This window comes from Dasypus novemcinctus, chromosome 13 (genome assembly GCF_030445035.2).
Source record: "Dasypus novemcinctus isolate mDasNov1 chromosome 13, mDasNov1.1.hap2, whole genome shotgun sequence".
Classification (NCBI taxonomy): domain Eukaryota; kingdom Metazoa; phylum Chordata; class Mammalia; order Cingulata; family Dasypodidae; genus Dasypus; species Dasypus novemcinctus.
In genome coordinates this window covers 61,049,350-61,071,043 of record NC_080685.1, presented here as the reverse complement: position 1 = coordinate 61,071,043, position 21,694 = coordinate 61,049,350, and the positions used below count along the sequence as shown (strand labels likewise).

Here is a 21,694-nt window from a genome sequence, read left to right as displayed (position 1 = left end):
TCTTGCAGTACACCCACAGTCCATGACTCTGACTGCATACTTTTCTCATTTTCTCCTTTTTAATACTCTTTACTCCCTTGCCTACCCTATGGCATGTCCTTAAATTCTTCTATATGACATAAGCCAAGAACCTAGAAGCCCAGAACCCAGAGTTTTCTGCTAATATTGTGACAATGTACTTTCCTAGATTTCTTCTGAAAAGTCCAGCCCCTACATCAAGTACCTGCCCTGGTTTGATAAATAAAACAGCGTTATTACCTACAACATAAAGGCTACTTGTTTTACCTACATCTTTTCGCAATATCACTATTATCAAGAAAGGTAGGCATTTCCACTATTTTACTGATAAAAACTGAGGCTCAGAAGTATTTTACAACTGGTAAGTAATGAAACCAGAATTCCAATTAGTCTTTTGAATTTCAACTGAACTCTAAAACCAGCATACAACAGATCAGGACATCTGTTATAGGCAGTATTAACATATCTTTTTTTTTAAAAAAAGTGAAGCAGAAGAGAGGAGGCCAGCATTGAATGAATAAGAGTTCTGAGTAACCAAGATGGCATAAGACACTCTGGGTTCCCCTCCCCAAAAGAATCTTTGAACAACTAGCAAAAACTGGCAGCGTCATCTTCCCCCAAACTCCAGAAAAAGTTAAAGGGTTGCAGAAACTGGGCAAGTATCTAATCAAGAAAATACAGCTCTAAAAATGCGAAGAGAAGTATATGGCCCTCATCCTGGCCCATTCCCCACTTCCTTTCCTAGTACATTGCAGAGCCATCCTGTGCTTCTATTGTAGGTCCCTGGCCCTTCTCCAGAGGAACAGGATAATGTCTATTTGGATCCTGGAGTGCCTGTAGAACAGTGCCAGTCTATCAGGTGGCAGCATGGAAGACTGAACCAAGAAAGTTGTCTCAGGCTCACCTCCCAGAATTTACTCTGCAAGCATAGAGTGCAGGCAGCTAAAGCTTAAATTAAGTTAAAGTGGCTTAAGGAAAGAGATTACCTGCATTAAGTCATTAAATGGAACATGCAGGACAGGGAGAAAGTCTATCTCACAGGCAGCAAAATTTGAATTCTTAGGGCAACAAGCAAGCACAAGCACAGGACAAGAAGCTGGCTTAGAAGACAGTAGGGACTTTATATTTCCCCCATGATGAGTTTCTCAAAAGGAGAGCTAAACTGAGAAGACGAGCATGAGCGAATTTGCAAAGTCTGTGAAAGGAATTTATTGCATTGATTTATTAGTTTTTGTTAGCTCCTGGCACTCAAGGAAATAGCTGTCAGATCAATAGCTGTATACAAACTTAAGGACCATACAGCCCAGGGACTAAATCCCAGAATGAATACTTTGAAATATTAAAATGAGCATTTTTTAAAATATTACAAGACAAACAGAAAATGATGGCCCATCCAATGGCGCAAGATAAAAATCCAGAAACCATCAAAGAAGAGGACCAGACTTTGGATATACCAAAAAAAGACTTAAAATAATGAATGAACAATATGAGAACTTGAATAGAGAGCTGGAAAATTTAAAGTAAAAGACAATAAACAGAAATACTGGAGTTGAAGATCACAATAACTGAAATGAAAAATGTCCTAGAGGGTTTAAACGCATATTGAAGCTGAAAGAAGGAAAAAAAAAATCATGAATTAGAAGACATAACAACTGAAATGATTCAGGCTGAGGAGCAGAAAGAAAAAAAAATTTTTTAAATAGAGCTGAAGAACCCTTTGAAGCACAATTACGCATACCAATATATACATTTATGAGAGTCCCAGAAGGAGGAGAGAGAAAAGGGTAGAAGCAAGAATCTAAGAAATAATGACAGAAAACTTCCCAAATTTAACAAAAGATGTATATCAACATTCAAGTGAGGGAGGTGGGGCAAGATGGCAGCATAGTAAGGCACTCCCAAAGACAGTTCATCCTACAAGGTAGTTAGTAATCACCCAGAGCTATCTAAATAATTGTTTCGGGGCCCCAGGAGACCAAAAGAGTATCCTGTAACATCCTTGAAAGTATGGAAGGAAGAGACTGTCCATCTGCAGAGAAGATTCATGAGCACTCCATACCATGGAGGTCAGTGCCCATGGCGAATGCCACCCTGGGAGCTATTCCATGGCTTGAGTTGGAAGCTCCATTTCCCAAAAACAGGGGAGGAAGACACACAGTGTAGCATCAACTTCAGCTAAAGCATAATCCTAACTACAGTTAAAGTTTAAACATGCCCAAGTCAGAAAGGCCAGAAGCTGCCATTTTAACTCCATACCCTGCAAGAGGAGAAGCAGGGCTGAATGAAAATCACAGTGATGTTAGGGACAGGCTTCTATCCACCAAGATCAGATTGCAGCCCTAGTTTAGCCTCCAGCCCACCTCTGGTAGGGAGGAAGCTGGGGGGACCAGACCAGACTGTCTAGTCAACTGCAGGGGCTTTTGGCTAGTACAGACTGAACAGTCAGACACCTGGGGCTCCATCCCCACATGGGAGAGGAGCTGAGTTCTCTGGGCCTCTCCAGGCAACTGAAGGCATTTTCAGTCCACAAGAACTGGTTTGTTGAGTGCCTTCAATTCCATCTCCACGTCTGCCCACTGTCCCCCCCCACCCCCCCGCCATAGGATAAGAAGAGGCTGGTGTTTCCTCAGCCTCTCAGGGCAACTGTAGGCACTTTTGCCTGCAGAAACTCGACTGCTAGGCACCTATGGCTCCAACCCCAGTCCCAAATAGGATAGGAAGGGAGCTGGGTTTCCTCAGCCTTTCTAGGTAAGGGTAGGTACTTTCAGCTTGCACAGCCTGGACTGGTGGGTACTTGTGGATCCACCCCCACTCTCCAATAAGAAAGAAGGAGGCTGGTGTTTCCACAGCCTCTCCAGGCAATCAGAGGTACTTTTGGCCTACAGGGACTGAACTTTTGGTTGCCTATGGATTTGTCTCCACCCCCTAATAGGATAGGAGGGGACTGGTGTTTCCTCAGGCTCCCTGGGCAAAGACAGGTACTTTTGGCCTACAGGATAGTGATCCCACCACCCAACAGGATATGAGGGGGCTGATGTTTCCTCAGACTCTCCAGGCAAAGGCAGGCACTTTCAGCCTAACCAAACTGAAGTGTTGGGCATCAGTGGTTTTTTTTTTTTTTTTTAAAGATTTATTTATTTCTCTCCCCTTCCCCCCCACCCCATTTGTCTGTTCTGTGTCTATTTGTTGTATGTTCTTTTTTGTCCGCTTCTGTTATTGTCAGCGGCCCAGGAATCTGTGTTTCTTTTGTTGCGTCATCTTGTTGTGTCAGCTCTCCGTGTGTGCGGTGCCATTCTTGGGCAGGCTGAACTTTCTTTCTCACTGGGCGGCTCTCCTTATGGGGCACACTCCTTGTGCGTGGGGCTCCCCTACGCGGGGGTACTCCTTGCGCACATCAGCGCTGCATGTGGGCCAGCTGCACACGGGTCAAGAAGGCCCAGGGTTTGAACTGCGGACCTCCCGTGTGGTAGACAGACGCCCTAACCACTGGGCCAAGTCCGCTTCCCCATGTGGTTCTGTTACCACCCGCTAAGGGGCAGAAGGGACAGTACTCCCTCAGCCACTCAGGGCAACTGCAAGTATATTTAGCCCACACAGATTAGACTGTTGGGCACTCCAGAGAGAACACCCCACCTTCAGTGAGGGATGGTAGTGGTGGTGCTACAACAGTCTACTTGGGCAACTGCAATCATTCTGACCTGCACGGCATAGATTGCTGCACACAACTGCAGCTCCATCCCCAACCCAGGTAGGGGAGGAAGGGGTGTGAAGCTTCATGAGTCTCTCCAGGTAACTACAGACAGGCTTGTCCTGCACAACTTGGATTACTACACACAGCTACAGCTATGTCCCTACCCGTTCCAGAGGAGAAAGGTGCCATTCCTGGGCAACATGGGCAGCTTCAGCCTCCAGAGCTTACAGCACCAACTACATCCTTGGCTCCTACTACACAATGAGCAAGGGAGAAAAAACGAGAAAGCCCTAAACTAAAGAGAGAAACTGCACCCAAAATAAATATATCTAATAAGCCAGATACCAAGAAACCAATAAAAATCACAATCCATACCAAGAAACAGGAAGATATGGCCCAGTTAAAGGAACAAGATAAGATTTGAGATGACATAAAGGACTTGAGACAACTAATCACAGATGTTCAAACAAGTCTCCTTAACAAATTCAATGAGATGGCTAATAAAATTAAGAATATTAAGAGGGGACTGGATGAGCACAAAGAAGAATTTGAAAGCATAAAAAGAAAAATAGGAGAGCTTATGGGAATGAAAGGTACAATAAATGAAATTAAAAATACACTGGAGGCAATATAATAGCAGATATGAGAAAGCAGAAGAAAGGGTCAGTGAGCTTGAAGATGTGGCCTCCAAAGACAAACACACAAAAGAAGAGATGAAGAATGGAAAAAAATTGAACAGGGTCTCAGGGAACTAAATGACAGCAAGAGACGTGCAAACACACTTGTCATGGGCGTCCTAGAAAGAGAAAAGGGAAAAAGTGCAGAAGGAACATTTCCCAACCCTACTGAAGGACATAGATATCTGTGTCCAAGAAGCACAATGTACTCCCATCCAAATAAATCCAAATAGACTGAGAGAATTCAGAGAACAGCAACTGAAAAGTGAAACATAACATATAAGGGATACCCAATAAGATTAAGTGCCAATTTCTCATCTGAAACCATGGAGGCAAGAAGGCAGTGGTATGATATATATATAATATACTGCAAGAAAGAGAAAAACTGCCAGCAAAGAATTTTATATCCAGGAAGAATACTTTCAAAAATGAGGGCAAGTTTAGAATATTCACAAAGAGAAACTGAGAAAGTTTATAACAAAGAGACCCGCTTTGCAGGAAATACTAAAGGGAGTGTTATGGCCTGAAAAGAAGAGACAGGAAAGAAAGGCTTGGAAGAGAGTCTGGAATTGATAACTGTATCAGTAATAGTAACAAAAATGTCAAAAAAGTGGTGAAAATAAAATGTCAGATAAAACCCAAAGGTCAAAATAGGTAAAATAACAACAGCTTTTACACTAAAAACATTGAATGTTAATGGATTAAACTCCCCAATCAAAAGAAAGAAGATGCGGACTGGTGAATGATAAGAAATATGAGTCATCAATATGCCATCCACAAGAGACTCACTTTAGACCCAAGGATATCAGTAGACTGAGTGAAAGGTTGGAAAACGGTATTTCATACATACAGTAACAAAAAAAGCTGGGGTAGCTACACTTTTATCAGATAAAATACACTTTAAAAGTAAAAGTGTTATTAGAGACAAAGAAGGACATTACCTACTAATAACCATATGGGAGGTCCACAGTTCAAACCCTGGGCCTCCTTGACCATGTGGAGCTGGCCTATGCCCAGTGCCAATACATGCAAGGAGTGCCATGCCACACAGGGGTGTCCTCCGCATAGGGAAGCCCCCTTGCGCAAGAAGTGCACCCCACAAGGAAAGCAGCCCCACGCGAAAAGTGCAGCCTGCCAGGAGTGGCACCACACACAAGAGAGTTGACACAGCAAGATGACACAACAAAAAGGAGACACAGATTCCCGGGGCCGCAGAGAATGCAAGTGGACACAGAAGAACACAGCAAATGGACACAAGAGAGCAGACAACAGGGGGGAGGGAGAGGAGAGAAGTAAATAAAATAAAATAAATCTTAAAAAAAAAAAAGAGTGGGGATAAATGAAACAGATAATTAAAAAAACAAAACCAAAAAAACACCAATAGAGGGAATCATGAACCATAAGGCTGGTTCTTTCTTATGATCAATATATCAACAAACCTTTAGATTCACTAACAAAGTACTATTTCTATACACTAGGAATGAACAATCTGAAGGAAAAAAAATTTAAATTCCATTCACAATAGCAACTAAAAGAATCAAATATCTAGGAATAAATTTAAACAAGGGTGTAAAGGACTTATATACAGAAAACTACAAAGTATTGCTGAAAGAAATCTAAACAAATGGAAACCTAAACAAATGGAAGGCCATTCCATGTATATGGATTAGGAGACTAAACATTATTAAGATGTCAATTCTACCATAAACAATTTACAGATTCAATGCAATCCCAATCAAATTTCAAACAACCTTCTTCACAGAAATGGAAAAGCCAACTATCAAATTTATTTGGAAGGGTAAGGGGCCCTGAACAACCGAAAATGTGTTTAAAAAGAATGAAGTTGGAGGAACTTTAAAGTACATTACTTAGCTATAGTGGTAAAAACAGCATGGTACTGGAATAAAAATAGATATGTTGACCAAGAATCAAATTGAGATTCCAGAAATAGACCTACACCTCTGTGGTGAAGTGATTTTATTTTTAAGATTTTTTTTTTAATTTACCCCCTCTCCTCCCCCAGATCTGTTTGCTCATTGTTTGCTCGTCTTCTCCAGCAGGCACCAGGAACTGAACCCGGCACCTCCCACATGAGAGGCGAGTGCCCAATGGCCACATCTGCTCCCCGCGGGTTGTGGCGTCTGCTGGCTTGTGGCATCTGCTCATTTAGGCATCTGCTTGTTGCAGCAGGTGCAGCATTATCTAACTCGCAGCAGCGGGTGCAGTGCCTAGCTTGTTGCAGCGGGTGTGGCATGTGCTCATCTTCTTTAGGAGGCACCATAACCCAAACCCAGGACCTCCTGATTGGTAGGCAGATGTCCAACTGATTGAGCCACATCTGTTCCCCTGGTCAAGTGATTTTTGACAAGGCTATAAACCCACCTAGCTGGGTCACAACTCTCTATTCTCCAAACGTTGTTGGGAGAACTAGATATTCATATCTGAAAGAAATTAAGAGAACCCCTATCTCATATCTTATATAAAAATTAAATGCATTACCTAAATTTAATAGTAAGGATCATAAAACTCCTAGAAGAAAATGTACGGAAATATCTGCAAGATCATGAAAGTGGGGGATTCTTAAAACTTATACCCAAAGCATGAGCTATGAAAGAAAAAACAGATAAATGGGGCCTCCTCAAAATTAAACTTTCGTGCTTCAAACAACTTTGTTAAGAAGGTGGAAATGGCTCCAACTGACTTGCTTAATGCAGGTATGCCACAAACCGTCAATTTGTAAGAACGCAGAATCTGCAAAACACAATAAAACATGGTAAACACCTTTATCAATAGCCTCTTGGAAGGATCACGAGATAATTTATTCAAAAATGTGAATTTTTGATAATTTATTTTTGATAATTTATTCAAAAACTATGTGCCAGATACCATGCTAGATGATCTGACTGGTTTCGACTATTGTGCCTGATATATATATTGCATCAAATCTAAGATTCTACCAATAGTAACATATTGATAGAATATAAATAAAAATTTTTGTACCTCTAGGAATAAAAATACTCTGCCAATTAAACTATGACATAGTATTAATTGAAAGATGCCTTCTGATTTCAGAAATTAAAATGAGAAAAAAAGTACATATTTAAATTGATTAAATGAGGTATTAATTCAAGCCCTATCATCTTTAGTAAAACTATTGGCTTTCCTGTCTTTGGCCTTACTATCTTCGATACATCCTCCAAGATCTAAATTATACATTTCACTTTGCACTGACACTTCCCCCCACCTACCCCTATCTCTTCTTTAAATCCTTGATGGTTCATAACCAAGAAAATGTTTAACTCCTTAGCATGGTATTTATATTAGTCAGCCAAAGCATGCTGATGCAAAGTACCAGAAATCTGTTGGCTTTTATAAAGAGTATTTATTTGGAATAGAAGCTTACAGTTACCAGGCCATGAGGCATAAGTTACTTCCCTCACCAAAGTCTGTTGCCACATGTTGGAGCAAGATGGCTGCTGACATCTGCAAGGGTTCAGGCTTCCTAGGTTCCTCTCTTCCCAGGTATACTTTCTCTTCAGGCTCAGCTCTCTACTCTTTCCACAAGGCCAGCTGTAGACTATCAGGAGAATGGCTCATCTCTCTTCCCTGTGCCTCTGCCATGTCTAATGGAACCTTTTCTCCATCCTCATGTATCTGCTTCTCTGTATTTACTTCCCAGGCTCCAGGATCAAAACTCCAACCTCCCTTCTCTGCTGTACGGTTTCTCTGTGAGTCCCCCTGCCCTCCCCCTCAATAGAACAGGGATTCAAAGACCTACTGATATGGCCCAATCAAAGTCCTAATGATTTTTTTTTTAAGATTTATTTTTTATTTGTTTCTCTCCCCTTCCCCCCGCACCACGGTCTGTTCTCTGTGTCCATTCACTGTGTGTTCATTAGTGTCTGCTTGTATTCTTGTCAGTAGCACCGGGAATCTGTGTCTCTTTTTGTTGCATCATCTTGCTGTATCAGCTCTGTGTGTACGGCACCACGCCTAGGCAGGCTGCACATTTTTTTCGCGCGGGGCGACTCTCCTTAGGGAGCGCACTCCTTGCACATGGGGCTCCCCTACATGGGGGACATCCCTGCATGGCACAGCACTCCTTGTGCACATCAGCACTGCACGTGGGCCAGCTCACCTCACTGGTCAGGAGGCCCTGGGTTTGAACCCTGGACCTCCCATGTGGTAGGCAGACACTCTATTAGTTGAGCCAAATCCGCTTCCCCCTAATCATTATTTAATCAAGTAAAAGTGAGACCTCTGAATCCAATATAATCTAATATGCCCAGAGAAGCAGACCAGTTTACAAACATAATTCAATATCCATTTCGGAATTCATAAACAATATCAAACTGCTACAGTATTTAACCCACTCTCCCAGTCTATCTTTCCAAACTCATCCTACCAGCTCTCCAACTATCTACTAAACCAGATTTCATTAAATATGCTTGGGTACTTCAACAAATCCGACTATGCTTTTGCTGAATATTGTTCAGTCTGCCTAGATTGCCTCTGTACCCTTTCCCCTCTTCACCATGTGACAAAACTCCACTTAACCTCTAGTGCCCCCTTTGAATACCACTTCCGTGATTCCTTCCAAGATAAATACCTTTGCTATTACAAAATCAACAGGCCATTCATCTATAACACAATCACAGTATCCTATGATTAGACTACCCAAGTTATAAACTCCTTTAAAGCAGGGACTAAGTTTTATTTATTTTTACAACTCTAGCACAGTGCATGATGGTTGACAAAAATAACACCATGTTAAAAACCTAGGCTCTGAAATACAAAGAATAAATGCATGAAGTTAAAACCTAGAATAGCCTAGAAGTCTGAGAAGGAGCACTGATGCTTAATGTATGTAGAAGTTTTAATTAACTTGACTGTAAAGAGTGTGGAAATGGATAGAGTTGATGGTACACATATTATAGTGAGTAGAACTAACGTAGATGGTTTACAAATGGGATTGTGGCTGTAAAGGATAGTCTAGAGATGTAAATGGCAACTGAAAGAAACCTAGAGAATAATCTAGGGACTGAATAATACACTGAACCCAGAGGTGGATGAAAATTGTGGTTAAGAGTACAAATGCAAGAACATCCTTCCATGAACTAGAACAGATGTACATTACTATTGCAGGGTGGTGGAAATGTAGAAAAGCATGGGAAAAACACAATTAATGTAACCTATGGACTTTAGTTAACGGTAATATTATAATACTCCTGCATCGAGGCCAAAGATGTGTTAATAATAGGAAAAAAATATGCCAAATGTAAGCTATGAACCATAGTTAGTGGTAATAGTCTGATGATATTATCTCATCTGTAACAAATATTCCATAACAGTGTGGTGTGTTGTATGGGAATTCCACACGTCTATGATGGTTTTTTAAGTTCACAACTTCTGTAATAAAAACATGTTTTAAAAAATGCTAAAAAAAACAAAAACAAAAACAAAAAACCCTAGGCTCTGATACAAGAAACACTTGTGTTTTAATTATAGTTCTACCACTTACTAGCTTTGTAATCTTGGGCAACCTACTCAATCTGAGACTCAGAATGCCTTCTTAAAACAGGAATAGCATAACCCAGAGGGTAAGGATTAATATAAAATGCCTGGCACACCAGAAGCACTCAATAACCATTAGCTATTATTATATTATTATTGTTTAATTATTTAAAAAAGAAAAGGAGGGGAACACACGAGTACTTAACAGATTGGTGTGGTACATATTCTGATCTTCTCTAGTCACATATGCCCTGATTTTGGCTTAGTAACTTGTATTATAGGAGGATGGGACAGGGGATACAGTCAGGAATTCTTTTTCAACTTATCTTAAGTCTTACTCTCATTTCTACCTGATCCCTCAAGCCTTACCATAATTCCTCAGTCCTATCTCCTCACCCAAGATAGGTTCTTACTTGTGACCATACTAAAACAGGGGTGGCTAATTTTCTGTAGCAGAGTAAACAATAACGGTTAATGTCTTTAAGATTTGAATCTCATAATATACTCAGTCTTTTGTCACATACCAGAACTTTTTAAAGTTGTTAATGTGACCTAATGTTTAAATTCAAATAAATTTATTAGTGCAGAGTTTTTGAGCAATCAATAACAAAAACATTTAAATCCATATTGACTCTTACAAGCTGTATTATCAGTCAGTTGTAAGAATCTGACATTTCTTGCTTCTCTGCCCTCGATTTTGTATTCAACTGTGAAAGATGTTGAGAGGGTCTTTTTCAACTCTAAAACTAATTATAGGGTTAAAAATTAAATTTTCACTAGAAAATTGAAAACTAAAATTAGATATCCACTAAAAACTCAACTCAATTAGGTCACTTGGACATACTTAAGAATAAAAAGACACAGCCTACAACTGACATGAATACAAGTTACAAGATGTAGGGAGAACTCAACTTCACAATCATATAATTGTTCTCACCTGGATTTTCTTACACTCTACATAAAGGTTAAGGGCAATTTATTGAAATAAATATCACAAATAACAGAAATAATAGTTAAAATCAACAAAGCTATTTTCCAAAAAAACTTGAACTGTACAAGTTCAGAGGGACAAGTTTTGAGGCTCAGTTTCCCTCACAAAGATAATGAAAGAACCCAAGATACTGTTAACCTAACATTATCTAACACCATTGTGTCCTTTTGGAGGAGAAATAATTTTAATAGCAAATATATATAGCTCTTACCATGTGCCAGATATTGTTCTAAGCACTTTTTATATTTTAAGTCATTTAATACTCACAATGGTCCTATGAGTACTTTTATTTTCCCCATTTTACACATGATCAAACTGAAACACAAAGAGTTTAAGTGACTTGCCCTAGGTCACTCAGCAAGTAAGTTGTACAGTGGCATATAAACCTAAGTAGTCTGACTCCTGACTTTGTGCTCTGTATTGAGTATTTACATGTGGTACAAGTTGTAAAATAATGAGCAAGAAAATGAATCAGGGGTGATTGTGTTAAAGTAACCACTAAACTAAGCCATGTGATGTTGAATCACTTACCCTCTCCAGCCTTTACTTCCCACTTAAGCAAAAAATGGAATTGAGCTAAATAATTTTCTAAAGTACCTTGCAGTTCTAACATAACATGTCCTATGATCTAGAGGCCAAAGCCTCAACTGTGGCAGAGCAACAGCTATATCCACTCCGATCTACCTTGTTTTACACTTATCACCATATCTCAATACCTTTTTCTTATGGCTCATTTTCATAATATCCTTTACTTACCAGCTGCCTGTCCAGTAATAGTTACACTGATAACCTTGGAGGAACTATAAATTAACAGAGGTGAACTCTACCCTCCAGACCACACTTTAGTATATCCAAACCATGCAGACTGAGACCTGGTACTAAAAATGTATCAGCCAGGTTAAAGCAGTGGTGCTGGAAAACAGGTCACACCAGATCTAAATGCACATGTGTGTTAATGGATAAATTTATAATTGTTTATTTTTCACAAACAGAATGATATAGGAGTAAAGAGCATGGGCTTTTACAATATCATCTCTGCTACCTACAATTAACAGTATCAACATAATCAGTTACTTAATAACTAAGACTCAAGTTTTCTCCATCTATAAACAAAACTAAGTATTTTCAAAATGCTCACCACAGTGCTTGATACAATAAGCACTAAAAAGTAAGAGCTGTTGTTGCTGCCACTACTTCTACCACTGTAATTTACAAATCTCTTACAAAAGCAAGAACTCCACACTTTGACAGATTTGAAGCATAGCCTGGAGCAAACAAACTAATCTCTCTAACCCTCAGTTTCCTCACCAGTAAAATGGTGTTTATAAACCATCTATCTTGCAAAACTTGTAGTAAATTAGATAATATATGTAAAGCAGCTGACACCTGGCTCCTACCTATTCAATGAGTATTCTTTTCTCTGTAGTGACGCTTCCACTAATTCAATTCAAATAAAGGAAAGTGGAACTGAGACTAACATGAAATCCAGGTACACTGCAGGTCACCCTCAATAAGAGATCACTAAGTTTTCTTAATCAACATGTAGTCCCTCTTGTTACAGAGAATAAGAAAAATATAAATTAAGTTCACAGCTAGTTAGTTATACTTTCCTCTGATCTCCACCAAATAATCGAAAAATTTTTAAAGATTTTCCAATCAGTTTTGATACCACAATAGCTTGATGATGAGAAAAAGTACAGGACTAAATTTCCTCCATAAACAAAACAGATTTAAAGGCATACAACATAAAAAGTTTGAAAAGCAAATGAGAAAGTCTCCAGTATCATTTACACAATTGACCTTAACTTTTAACCATGTTCTAAATCCTTTTAACCATCTTCTAAATCTACAGTCTTCCCTTTGTACACCAATTTTTATTTTGAAAACACTTAATGTTAACTGAAGCACAAAACCAAAAACACACAACGTTTTTTCTCTATTTTTAAGGTAATGATAGAGCTAGAATTTAATGACAACCAGCCTATAGCAAATAGCAGGATCCCTAGAAATATTTGTTGAATTAATGGATAATTTTTCATGCATTTGTTCATGAGTTATTTCTACTTGGATTCTTCTATTTATCAAGGAAAAGACCTGAAAAGGCAATACAACCGGATAAGAACCCTGGTGAATTTTGACACTCAATCCCAAAGACCAGTCCAATACCAGGCAACCCACAATCCAGCTTTGGTTAAGACACACAACTCTGATAAAATCTTCCAAACTTTTTATGGCATACTCCTATCCAAAAAAAAGTTTTATTATGCATCTTCAGTATATGTATATTTATTTATATCTTCACACATCTACTACAGTGTACATTACAGAATATAAAAGTTTTAAAAATGGAAGTTTTAAAAAGATGAGACAAGGATGAAATTTTAAAGTTTTAAATTTCATTTATGAATAGTATATTTTTGATCTCTAAAAAATTATCAACAATACTTTTAGAGACCAATATAACTAAAAAGTTTCACTTTTTAAAAAATCTTAGTTTAACATATTATGATACAGTATTTTCAAAGGTCAGGTTCAATATTTAGGATTGAGGTGATTTTGAGATTTGATTATAATGGCTATATCTGGAAAAATATACCTAACAAAGGCAGAATATTCACAATATATAATATATACTTAGAATGAAGTTCACTGTGGGTGGCTGTAGATGTAAAATCTTATTTCAGAGAGTTATCTTAAAATTTTTTTAATGTTTTGGTCAATTTCTTGTCAGGTCTATCAAAATGTTTTTATCTATAATTTGCTGACAAAAAGCTAGTCAGCTCTGCCATTTGATATTATTGTTAAGGTTTCTTTAGAGTCTTAAAGTCACATCCATTTTTAACAGATTAATTTCATTAAAACTAGATAATATCCAAGTTAATTGAGATTTGCACACACAAATTGGATTAATTGCCATTTGCTTGAAAGTGAACATGAGTTAGAGAACAACTGTCAATTCTTCTCTTTCTTCTCCCCAGAAGAAATGAGTGACCTCTTAAATGAGGGTACAGTATCAATTAATTCAAAAAATATTAGTAAAACTTTATTTCCTTCCTTTCTTATACATAAAAATAAACATAAGTAACAGTTCTAATACTATCTTCTCTCACTCCATGGGAGTTTTAGCAACCCTCCATTGGAGCCTAACTCAAATATATTTGAAACCCCTTGCCAAGATAACTCAATCGGCCTCTCAAGCTCTTTCGTGGTTAGGACTTAATTTGAAGTAAGGATTAATTTTCCCTGGTCACCCCAGGTCAGATAAGATACTTGGAGTCTTAGGATTAGGGCCTTCACCCAAAAGCTGATCCAAAACCAACCTTCAGGAATGGATGGACAAGTATAGTCTTTCCAGGATATTCAACCTAAAACACTTCACAAAGATATGAAGAACAGTTATAGTTTCCTGTCTTCTACAACAGACACTCACGCATTTAAGAAATATTTTTAAATGCCAGGCATCTCACTAACACAATCATTCACAGTGTTATCTTAAATATACTATACTGTACTTTTTTTTGAAAGAGAAGGGCCTGAAAAATGTGTGGTTTGTGCCCCATCGGGTGGCCAAACTGAAAATTTCAAACAAGTTCCAGCAAGGCAAGTTAACCCTAACTAATCAACATGATACCGTTGGGAAATTGAAGCCGCATCACAAGTATCCTCATGGGAGAATTCTATAAATGAAAATCACAACAATGTTATGGCAACGTTTCCTTACACTTGAAAATGAGGGGAAGTGCAGTTTATGCAGAACTCCCTTCCTATCTTCCAGCAAAAAATTAACCCATGACTATCATGTTTATTTATTTAAGCTAAATACAAGTTTAATCAGGGCTGCTTTCCAGTCACAGATGAAAATCTCAAGAATTTTTTTAAAAGGGATAACTATTAGGCATTAATAATACTTTAAGTTCTGTCCTTTTCTTTTTTTTTTTTTTTTTTTTTAAAGATTTATTTATTTTTATTTATTTAATTCCCCTCCCCTCCCCCGGTTGTCTGTTTTCTGTGTCTTTTTGCTGCGTCTTGTTTCTTGTTTCTTTGTCCGCTTCTGTTGTCGTCAGCGGCACTGGAAGTGTGCGCGGCACCATTCCTCGGCAGGCTGCTCCCTCCTTCGCGCTGGGCGGCTCTCCTTATGGGTGCACTCCTTGCGCGTGGGGCTCCCCTACGCGGGGGACACCCTGCATGGCGCGGCACTCCTTGCGCGCATCAGCACTGCGCATGGGCCAGCTCCACACGGGTCAAGGAGGCCCGGGGCTTGAACCGCGGGCCTCCCATGTGGTAGACGGACGCCCTAACCACTGGGCCAAAGTCCGTTTCCCTGTCCTTTTCATATATTAAATATAATTAAATCATTTAAAAGCACATGAAGTTAGAGCTTAGAAAATATAAGGCTGTGAGTTTAAAAACCAAGAAGTCTTGTCCTCTCAATTTACAGATGAAGAACCTAAAGCCCAGAAAGAGGAAGTGATTTCATCAAGGTCACAAAGCTAGTGTGACCTGACTCCCAATGCTTACACATTCAATGCTCAGGAGACTAGCCACACATGTATAAGATCCCAGACAAGTAATTTAACCTTTCCAAACTTTAGTTAGTTCAATTGCCTGCAAAAACAAGGAGGAAGAAAATTTCTAAATTCCCTTTCAGTTCTAGAATCCTTTAATTTACCAACTTCATTATTTTAGTATCTTGCAAAACTACAGTATACACTGGTAAAAAAACATTCCTGGTTCCTGAGGAACCAAAGAAGCACAGGTCAGCAGCCTAAAGCACCAAATATATTTGTGTGTTTGCTAATATTCCATAAAATATTAACATGCTCATAAGTTTATTTGGTTGCAACTGGTTTAAGTTCATCTTGATTAATCAATTACAGAGCTCTAAAATATATAATCACCGATTCTAAATCAAAAAAGGGTTCCTATAAAGATTTACTGATTCTCTATTTCATGTCAGGATTTACACACAAATATATTACTAGAGACAGGGACAGTCTCTGCTCATTTGTGTTTATTCTTTGTAAAAACTATTCACAAACTTAGATCAAATAGATTTTCTTTATATGGTTTCTCCACGTTGCTCTACTCTTTTATGCTTTATTATCCTGCCTATGAAGACTGAATCTATGAACTCCATAATTCACTTTCAAAATAAAAACTATAATAATTTCCAGGATATCGATGGCTCACTAGCTTTTTAAAATTTAACAATCTAAGGAATAAAAACCATTAAATCACAGAATTTCACTCTATGAGCTAGAATGAAGCTTGAAAAACCCTGTGCCTATGGGAGTTGCTGAAGGCAGGAAGAAGGAAAAGGAGGTGTAATATGGGGCATTTTCGGGACTTGGAGTTGTCCTGAATGATATTGCAGCAACAGATGTAGGACATTATATATCCTACGTAACCCACTGAATGGGCTGGGAGAGTGTAAACTACAATGTAAACTATAATCCATGCACATGTAGCAGTGCTCCAAAATGTATTCATCAATTGTAATGAATGTACCACACTAATGAAAGAAGTTGTTGATGAGGGAAAAGTGGGGGGTTTGGGGAATAGGTCATATGGGAACCTCCTACATTTTTTAATGTAACATTTTGTGTGATCTATGTATCTTTTAAAAATAAATTAAAAATATATTTTTTTTAATGTTAAAAAAAAAAAAAAAAAGCAAGAGCAAAGACTTCTTGCTGTCTCTTGAGCTCTCTTGCCTTCGCCCTGTCCTGGTGCCAGGTACATGTGCCTGTTCCCGTGTGTCTGTTCCTGCCCTCTGCATCCTGCTTTCGTTGTTTTTCCCCTGCCATGGTCACCATGCAAATAAAACCTAGGCATTTACAGTCTATAATGTAGTCTGTTTATCAGCCTGCTTTATCACTTTGCAGCCCCTTCCTCTCTACCTAGGACCCATGATATGTTATTTTCTCCCATTTCTCTTCCCTCCCCCCACCTTAATAAATTACTGGCCTAACTAAAAAAAAAAGAAAAAAGAAAAACCCTGTGCCTAAATTCTTGTTTTATGGAAAAGTGGTCCCTGGAAAGGCAAAAAAAAAAAAAAAGCCTTTTTTAAAATATATAATTATAGACAAAAAAGAAAATTTTCAGCTTCTATCTAACACTCAATGCTCTGCTAATTTCAATTAGTATTTAATATAGCAACTGATATAAAAAACAAAAAAGCCTAACAGTTCATATTGGAGCACAGAATTAGAAAGAACACTAGGCTAAAAATCAGGATTAATACAATAAAATTTCACCATAGTGCTTTAAAAACAAGTCCAAGTGTCTGCGCTACTAAAAGTGTTAAAAGTATCATTTTCATATATGAGGAACTATATATTATTGCATCATGAGAAGGTTCTTTTCTCTAGCAAGGCTAACATATCTTGTATGGATGTCCTTAATTCCCAAAAGTTTTTAAGATGCCAAAATTCTTGGACTGTAAAGACTCTTATTTTATTACTTCCTCTGTTATTTTCAAGGAACTCTTGAGAAACAAAACACCACACACAGATTCCAACCCTATTAAAATTTCTTTAATAGTTCCAACTCACAAAGAACAGGGTCCCTTACTTAATTTTGCCTTCCAAACAATGAGCTTATCCAGGTCAGGAGTCACACAGTAGGGACTCTACAGAATCAGATTTCAATTATCCACAATAAATTAATTTTTCAAAAAATAACTTAAAACTGCCTAGGAAAGACAATTCAGTTACACATAGGCTCAGAAATGTGTCCCTCTGTGACCAACCTAGGGTAACCATTTAGAACTAGTACCCAAATGGACTACGTGAATGAGGAATTCCAGTATCTGTGGTTACTCCAGCCACAAGGTTAACATTAGAAATCAGGAGGTATTTGCATTTCCAAATTAAATTTCATGTTTCCCCTTTCAGCCCCAAATATTACAGATTAATACAATTTTATGAAACAGTTAAGTGTTGCAATACTTGAAATGGATTAGTATATACATCAGTCACTATTACTTCTGTCCAATTCAAGCAGACCACACTATACAAGTATAAAGACATTGCTTCAGTATGCATTTGCCTCTACAAAGAACTGGCAGTGGTGCTGAAAATTACTATGAGAAAAATGCAAGACGGATACCTTTCCTTCAATAAAACCATCATCTGGACTCTAGCCAAGGTTTTAAAACTGACAGAATGTTATTAGAAACAATAAATCAAAAATCTACAGGCTGAAATTCTCATAGTCTCTTATTTCATTCTTATTTGCAAAATGTGGCCACAAAACACTATAAGAAAATTAAGTGACAAGAAAGCATTAATAATTCTAGGCTTTTCATCTCTGGCAATAATGAAATACTATACAAGTGAATTTATTTTACAATCTTTACAATCTACCTATATCCTTTTCCCTATCTACATTCTATTATCACAATGTTTATATGAATAAGCTGAGGCTGCCTAAGCATCCTTATCTAACTTTAAATTGAAATTAGAGAACTAAATTTGTTTAATTCATAGAATTTAGTTAGCAAATGTGTATTCATATTGATTTTGTACTCTTTGTTCCGTCACATAACACATATGTGAATTCCTGGAGGTTACAGATAAGTCTTTCTCTATCCAGGAGCTGAATTGCCAGCTATTGAGAATGACCTATTGCTTAAAACTCTTCAGGTATCTTGCCTTTTAAATATGTAAACGGTTCATTATCTTTACTTTTCCCAGTATTAATGTAAAAAATAACGGCATGTTCCTCATCACTATCTAATAAATACTCTCCAGAAACTGTTATCACCGAAATGGGGGAGGGGGGGAGGAGGGGAGCATGATTTCTATAATACATACATACCTATATTTTAAAGTATATTGTTCAAAATATAGTAATTTTCTTCCTAACAACAAAAAAAATTTAGAAGAGAAAATCTGAATATTTTAATAATTCTCTTCTCTTTCCTCCTTCTTCTCCCCCTTTCACTCCATTCCAAAACAACAGAAGAGCCAAAACCAAAGATGCGATCACTTTGTGTACTTCATGCAATTGGTAAAAGACGAGTCACCGTCCTGTTATCAAAACATACTAGTTAATCACAATACGTGTGCATACTGTAACCGCTGTATATGTGATAGACATTCACATCAAGTTTCAATCCTGTTAAAAATGCCTTTGTCGGCGGTGGGCAAGTGGGAAAAAGCCGAAGGGATCTATGGAATGAAATACTCGGAAGACAGCACTGGAGGGTCTTAATCTCAGAAGAGGATTCCCTGGTGAAAGGTGAGCAAAGAGAAACAAAACCTAACCTTGGCGAGGGGGCGCTCGCCCAGGGTGGGGACAAGAGGTCAGGGCGAGTGGAGAGGAGGGGATTAGCGCGGAACCGCCGCGACCCGGGGCTGCGCTCGCTCCGCGACTGCCCCCACCTGCGGCTCGCCCTCCCACCCCGCTTCCCAGCCCGGCGGCGCCCCTGCCTCGCAGCCCGCAGCCCGCATATCCGTTACCCCGGCGGCGGCGGGGCTGCGGGGGAGGGGAAGGGCTGCCGGCCCGGGGCGGGGGGGTCGGCCGCGGCCGGGATGCCGCAGTGGCTCCCGGCGGCACGCGGTCAAAGTCCGCCCGAGCGCAGGCAGGCAGCGGGAACCGGAGGAGGCTGTGGAGGGCGGGACAGGCGAGATCGCGGCCCCTCCGAGTCCTCCCACACCCGGCCGCCACCGGTACCTCATACTGGATGTACTGCTTTCTCCACTCCGGAGTGATGTGCGCTGAGAGGTGCTCGGCGAACTTCATCCTGCCGCTTCTCCCTCACTCCCTCTCGGGTCCAGCAGCTACAGGCGGCGGCAACAGCGACTCCAACTCCTCCCCACATGGGCCCCGGCGCGGCGCTGCTCTGCGCTCCTCTCCTCCTCTGCTGCCGCCGAGGTCTCCTCAGAGCCGCCCTCCCGCCATCTTCCTCCTCCTCGCCATAGCCCCGCCCCACCCCGCCCTCTGACGTCATCGCCATGGAAACCGCCTACGCCGCAAGGACGAAAGGGGCGGGATTTGGAGGGAGCGCATTCCTCAAGGCCCCGCCCCTTCTGGGCTGGACGTGGTGGAGGTACCTCCCCTGACCTCTTCCGTCTGGCTCCTGTTGGTCTTACAGCTGCTCCCTACTGCCAGCTTTGGAAGCAGCAGTGTTGTTCCTGCAATTAATATTAATACTGTAGCAACAATAATCCACACAAGACGTTTATATTTGCAAAGAACTGTGCAGATATTTTTCCATTTTAATATTTATTCTTCATAAAAGAAGAATGGATCAGCATTAATCTAAATTAAGTGGCTAAAACAGGCTAAATACTTAGGGTCCAAATCTCTTTCAAGGAAAGTCATTTTGCACGCTCGAGGTGCTCAATAAATGCTTGTTGAGTTAAATTAAAGACATCAGTGCCAAAACTTGCATGCTGCTCCTGAATTTCAATGCAATTGTCTAGTCCCAAGGCTGCCAGAAAGGACAATAACAACACCTGGACCCAAGGAAGGACTGGAGAGTACCAACTGGACTTGTGACTGGGTTTCCTGTGGGGGTGCTGCGAGGGGAACCAACGTTGGGGAAAAGAAGAATCCCCTAAGGAACAGTAGCAACTTCCATCCCCAAGAAGACTAGAAATGGACCACCCATCCAGGCTGAACTGTTCTTAGGGAATCACCCACACAGCTAGATATCACACTAAGTATGGGAATAATTGTCCTGGAAGGCTTGATTTGGGACTGAAACCAGGCCCTATCCTGGGTGGAGAAGCCCTGGATAGTAATAACAGCTAACATTTATTGAGCACTCACTGTCCATGTACCAAGCACTATTCTAAACACCTTATGCATATTTTGTGTCCTTTAATTCTCACAATTTGGGGCTTTTTCCCCACCTCCCTGCTAGTAGAGGATCTTTTCCTCAGGAAAAGAATGAGGCATAATAAAAAAAGCCTTAAAAGCCTAAATCCATTTTGAAAGGGTAACCAGGGCAAAAGAAAAAGAGAAAGAAAATGAGGACTTCTCTTACCTCAGCCCTATGCTAACCTGCCCTCCATAAAGATTCCTCTTTACTGGATGTAAATGTTGCTGAAAGAGAGAAACCAGCACAAGAATAGAAAGGGCTATGCTTCCAGGAAGGAAATTCAACTACTGAGGAAATGGCTGTGAGGTGTGCCTAGGAAGATAGAACCAGGGGCAACTGCAAGAGAGAGAGAGAGACCCGGGCCTTTAGCCAGGCATGGAAGTAGCAGAGGCTGCTGACCGAGGAGATCCCCGTGGACAGGAATGGTGGACCCATGGGCAGTCACTCTTGTAGACCCATGGCATGACCTTCACACTCCTACTCCTGGCAGCTCCATACCTCCGTACGTTAAAGTTGCACAAGATACCAGACCTAGGCAAGATAGGAAATCCTCAATACTAGCTCCAAAACCAGTAGTTCTTCATTTTTCCCATGCCTGATCTACAGCCCTGCCAGGCAGTTGGACATAAAAACGTTAATTTATTCACTGAAATAGAGTTAACAAGGTTTCCTTATTCCTTGCATTATTTCCAATAATGCAGCTGCAGTGAAAGAACCATCAAATACTTAGTTTTTATTGAACACCTACTCACTGTGGTATATTCTGCTAAGTACTATGAAGTATATTCTGAATGGTTTCACTCTGAATCAGAACATACCCCTGCCTTAGACTTTCTTATTGAATAGGAAAATAACTTCCTTTAACAAAACTTGATTGAGCACTAGGATATTCTAGTCATGCCACTTTGAGGATGAAGGATGGTACAAAAAATAAATAAGATTCTGTGTTTTCCATGAAGGACATCACAATC

At 39.7% G+C, this 21,694-nt stretch overlaps 1 protein-coding gene across 1 annotated transcript in view; it reads right to left on the bottom strand.

Annotated features, from left to right (window-relative positions):
• Positions 1 to 19,866, bottom strand: part of XPR1 (xenotropic and polytropic retrovirus receptor 1) — a 258,295-nt gene extending 238,429 nt beyond the window's left edge. The window contains exon 1 of the mRNA XM_004461856.5: positions 19,571 to 19,866. Within this exon, the coding sequence (XP_004461913.1) occupies positions 19,571 to 19,639 (69 nt within the window). The 5' untranslated portion in view covers positions 19,640 to 19,866. The remainder of the gene's footprint in view (positions 1 to 19,570) is intronic.
• Between the last annotated feature and the right edge of the window lie 1,828 nt (positions 19,867 to 21,694).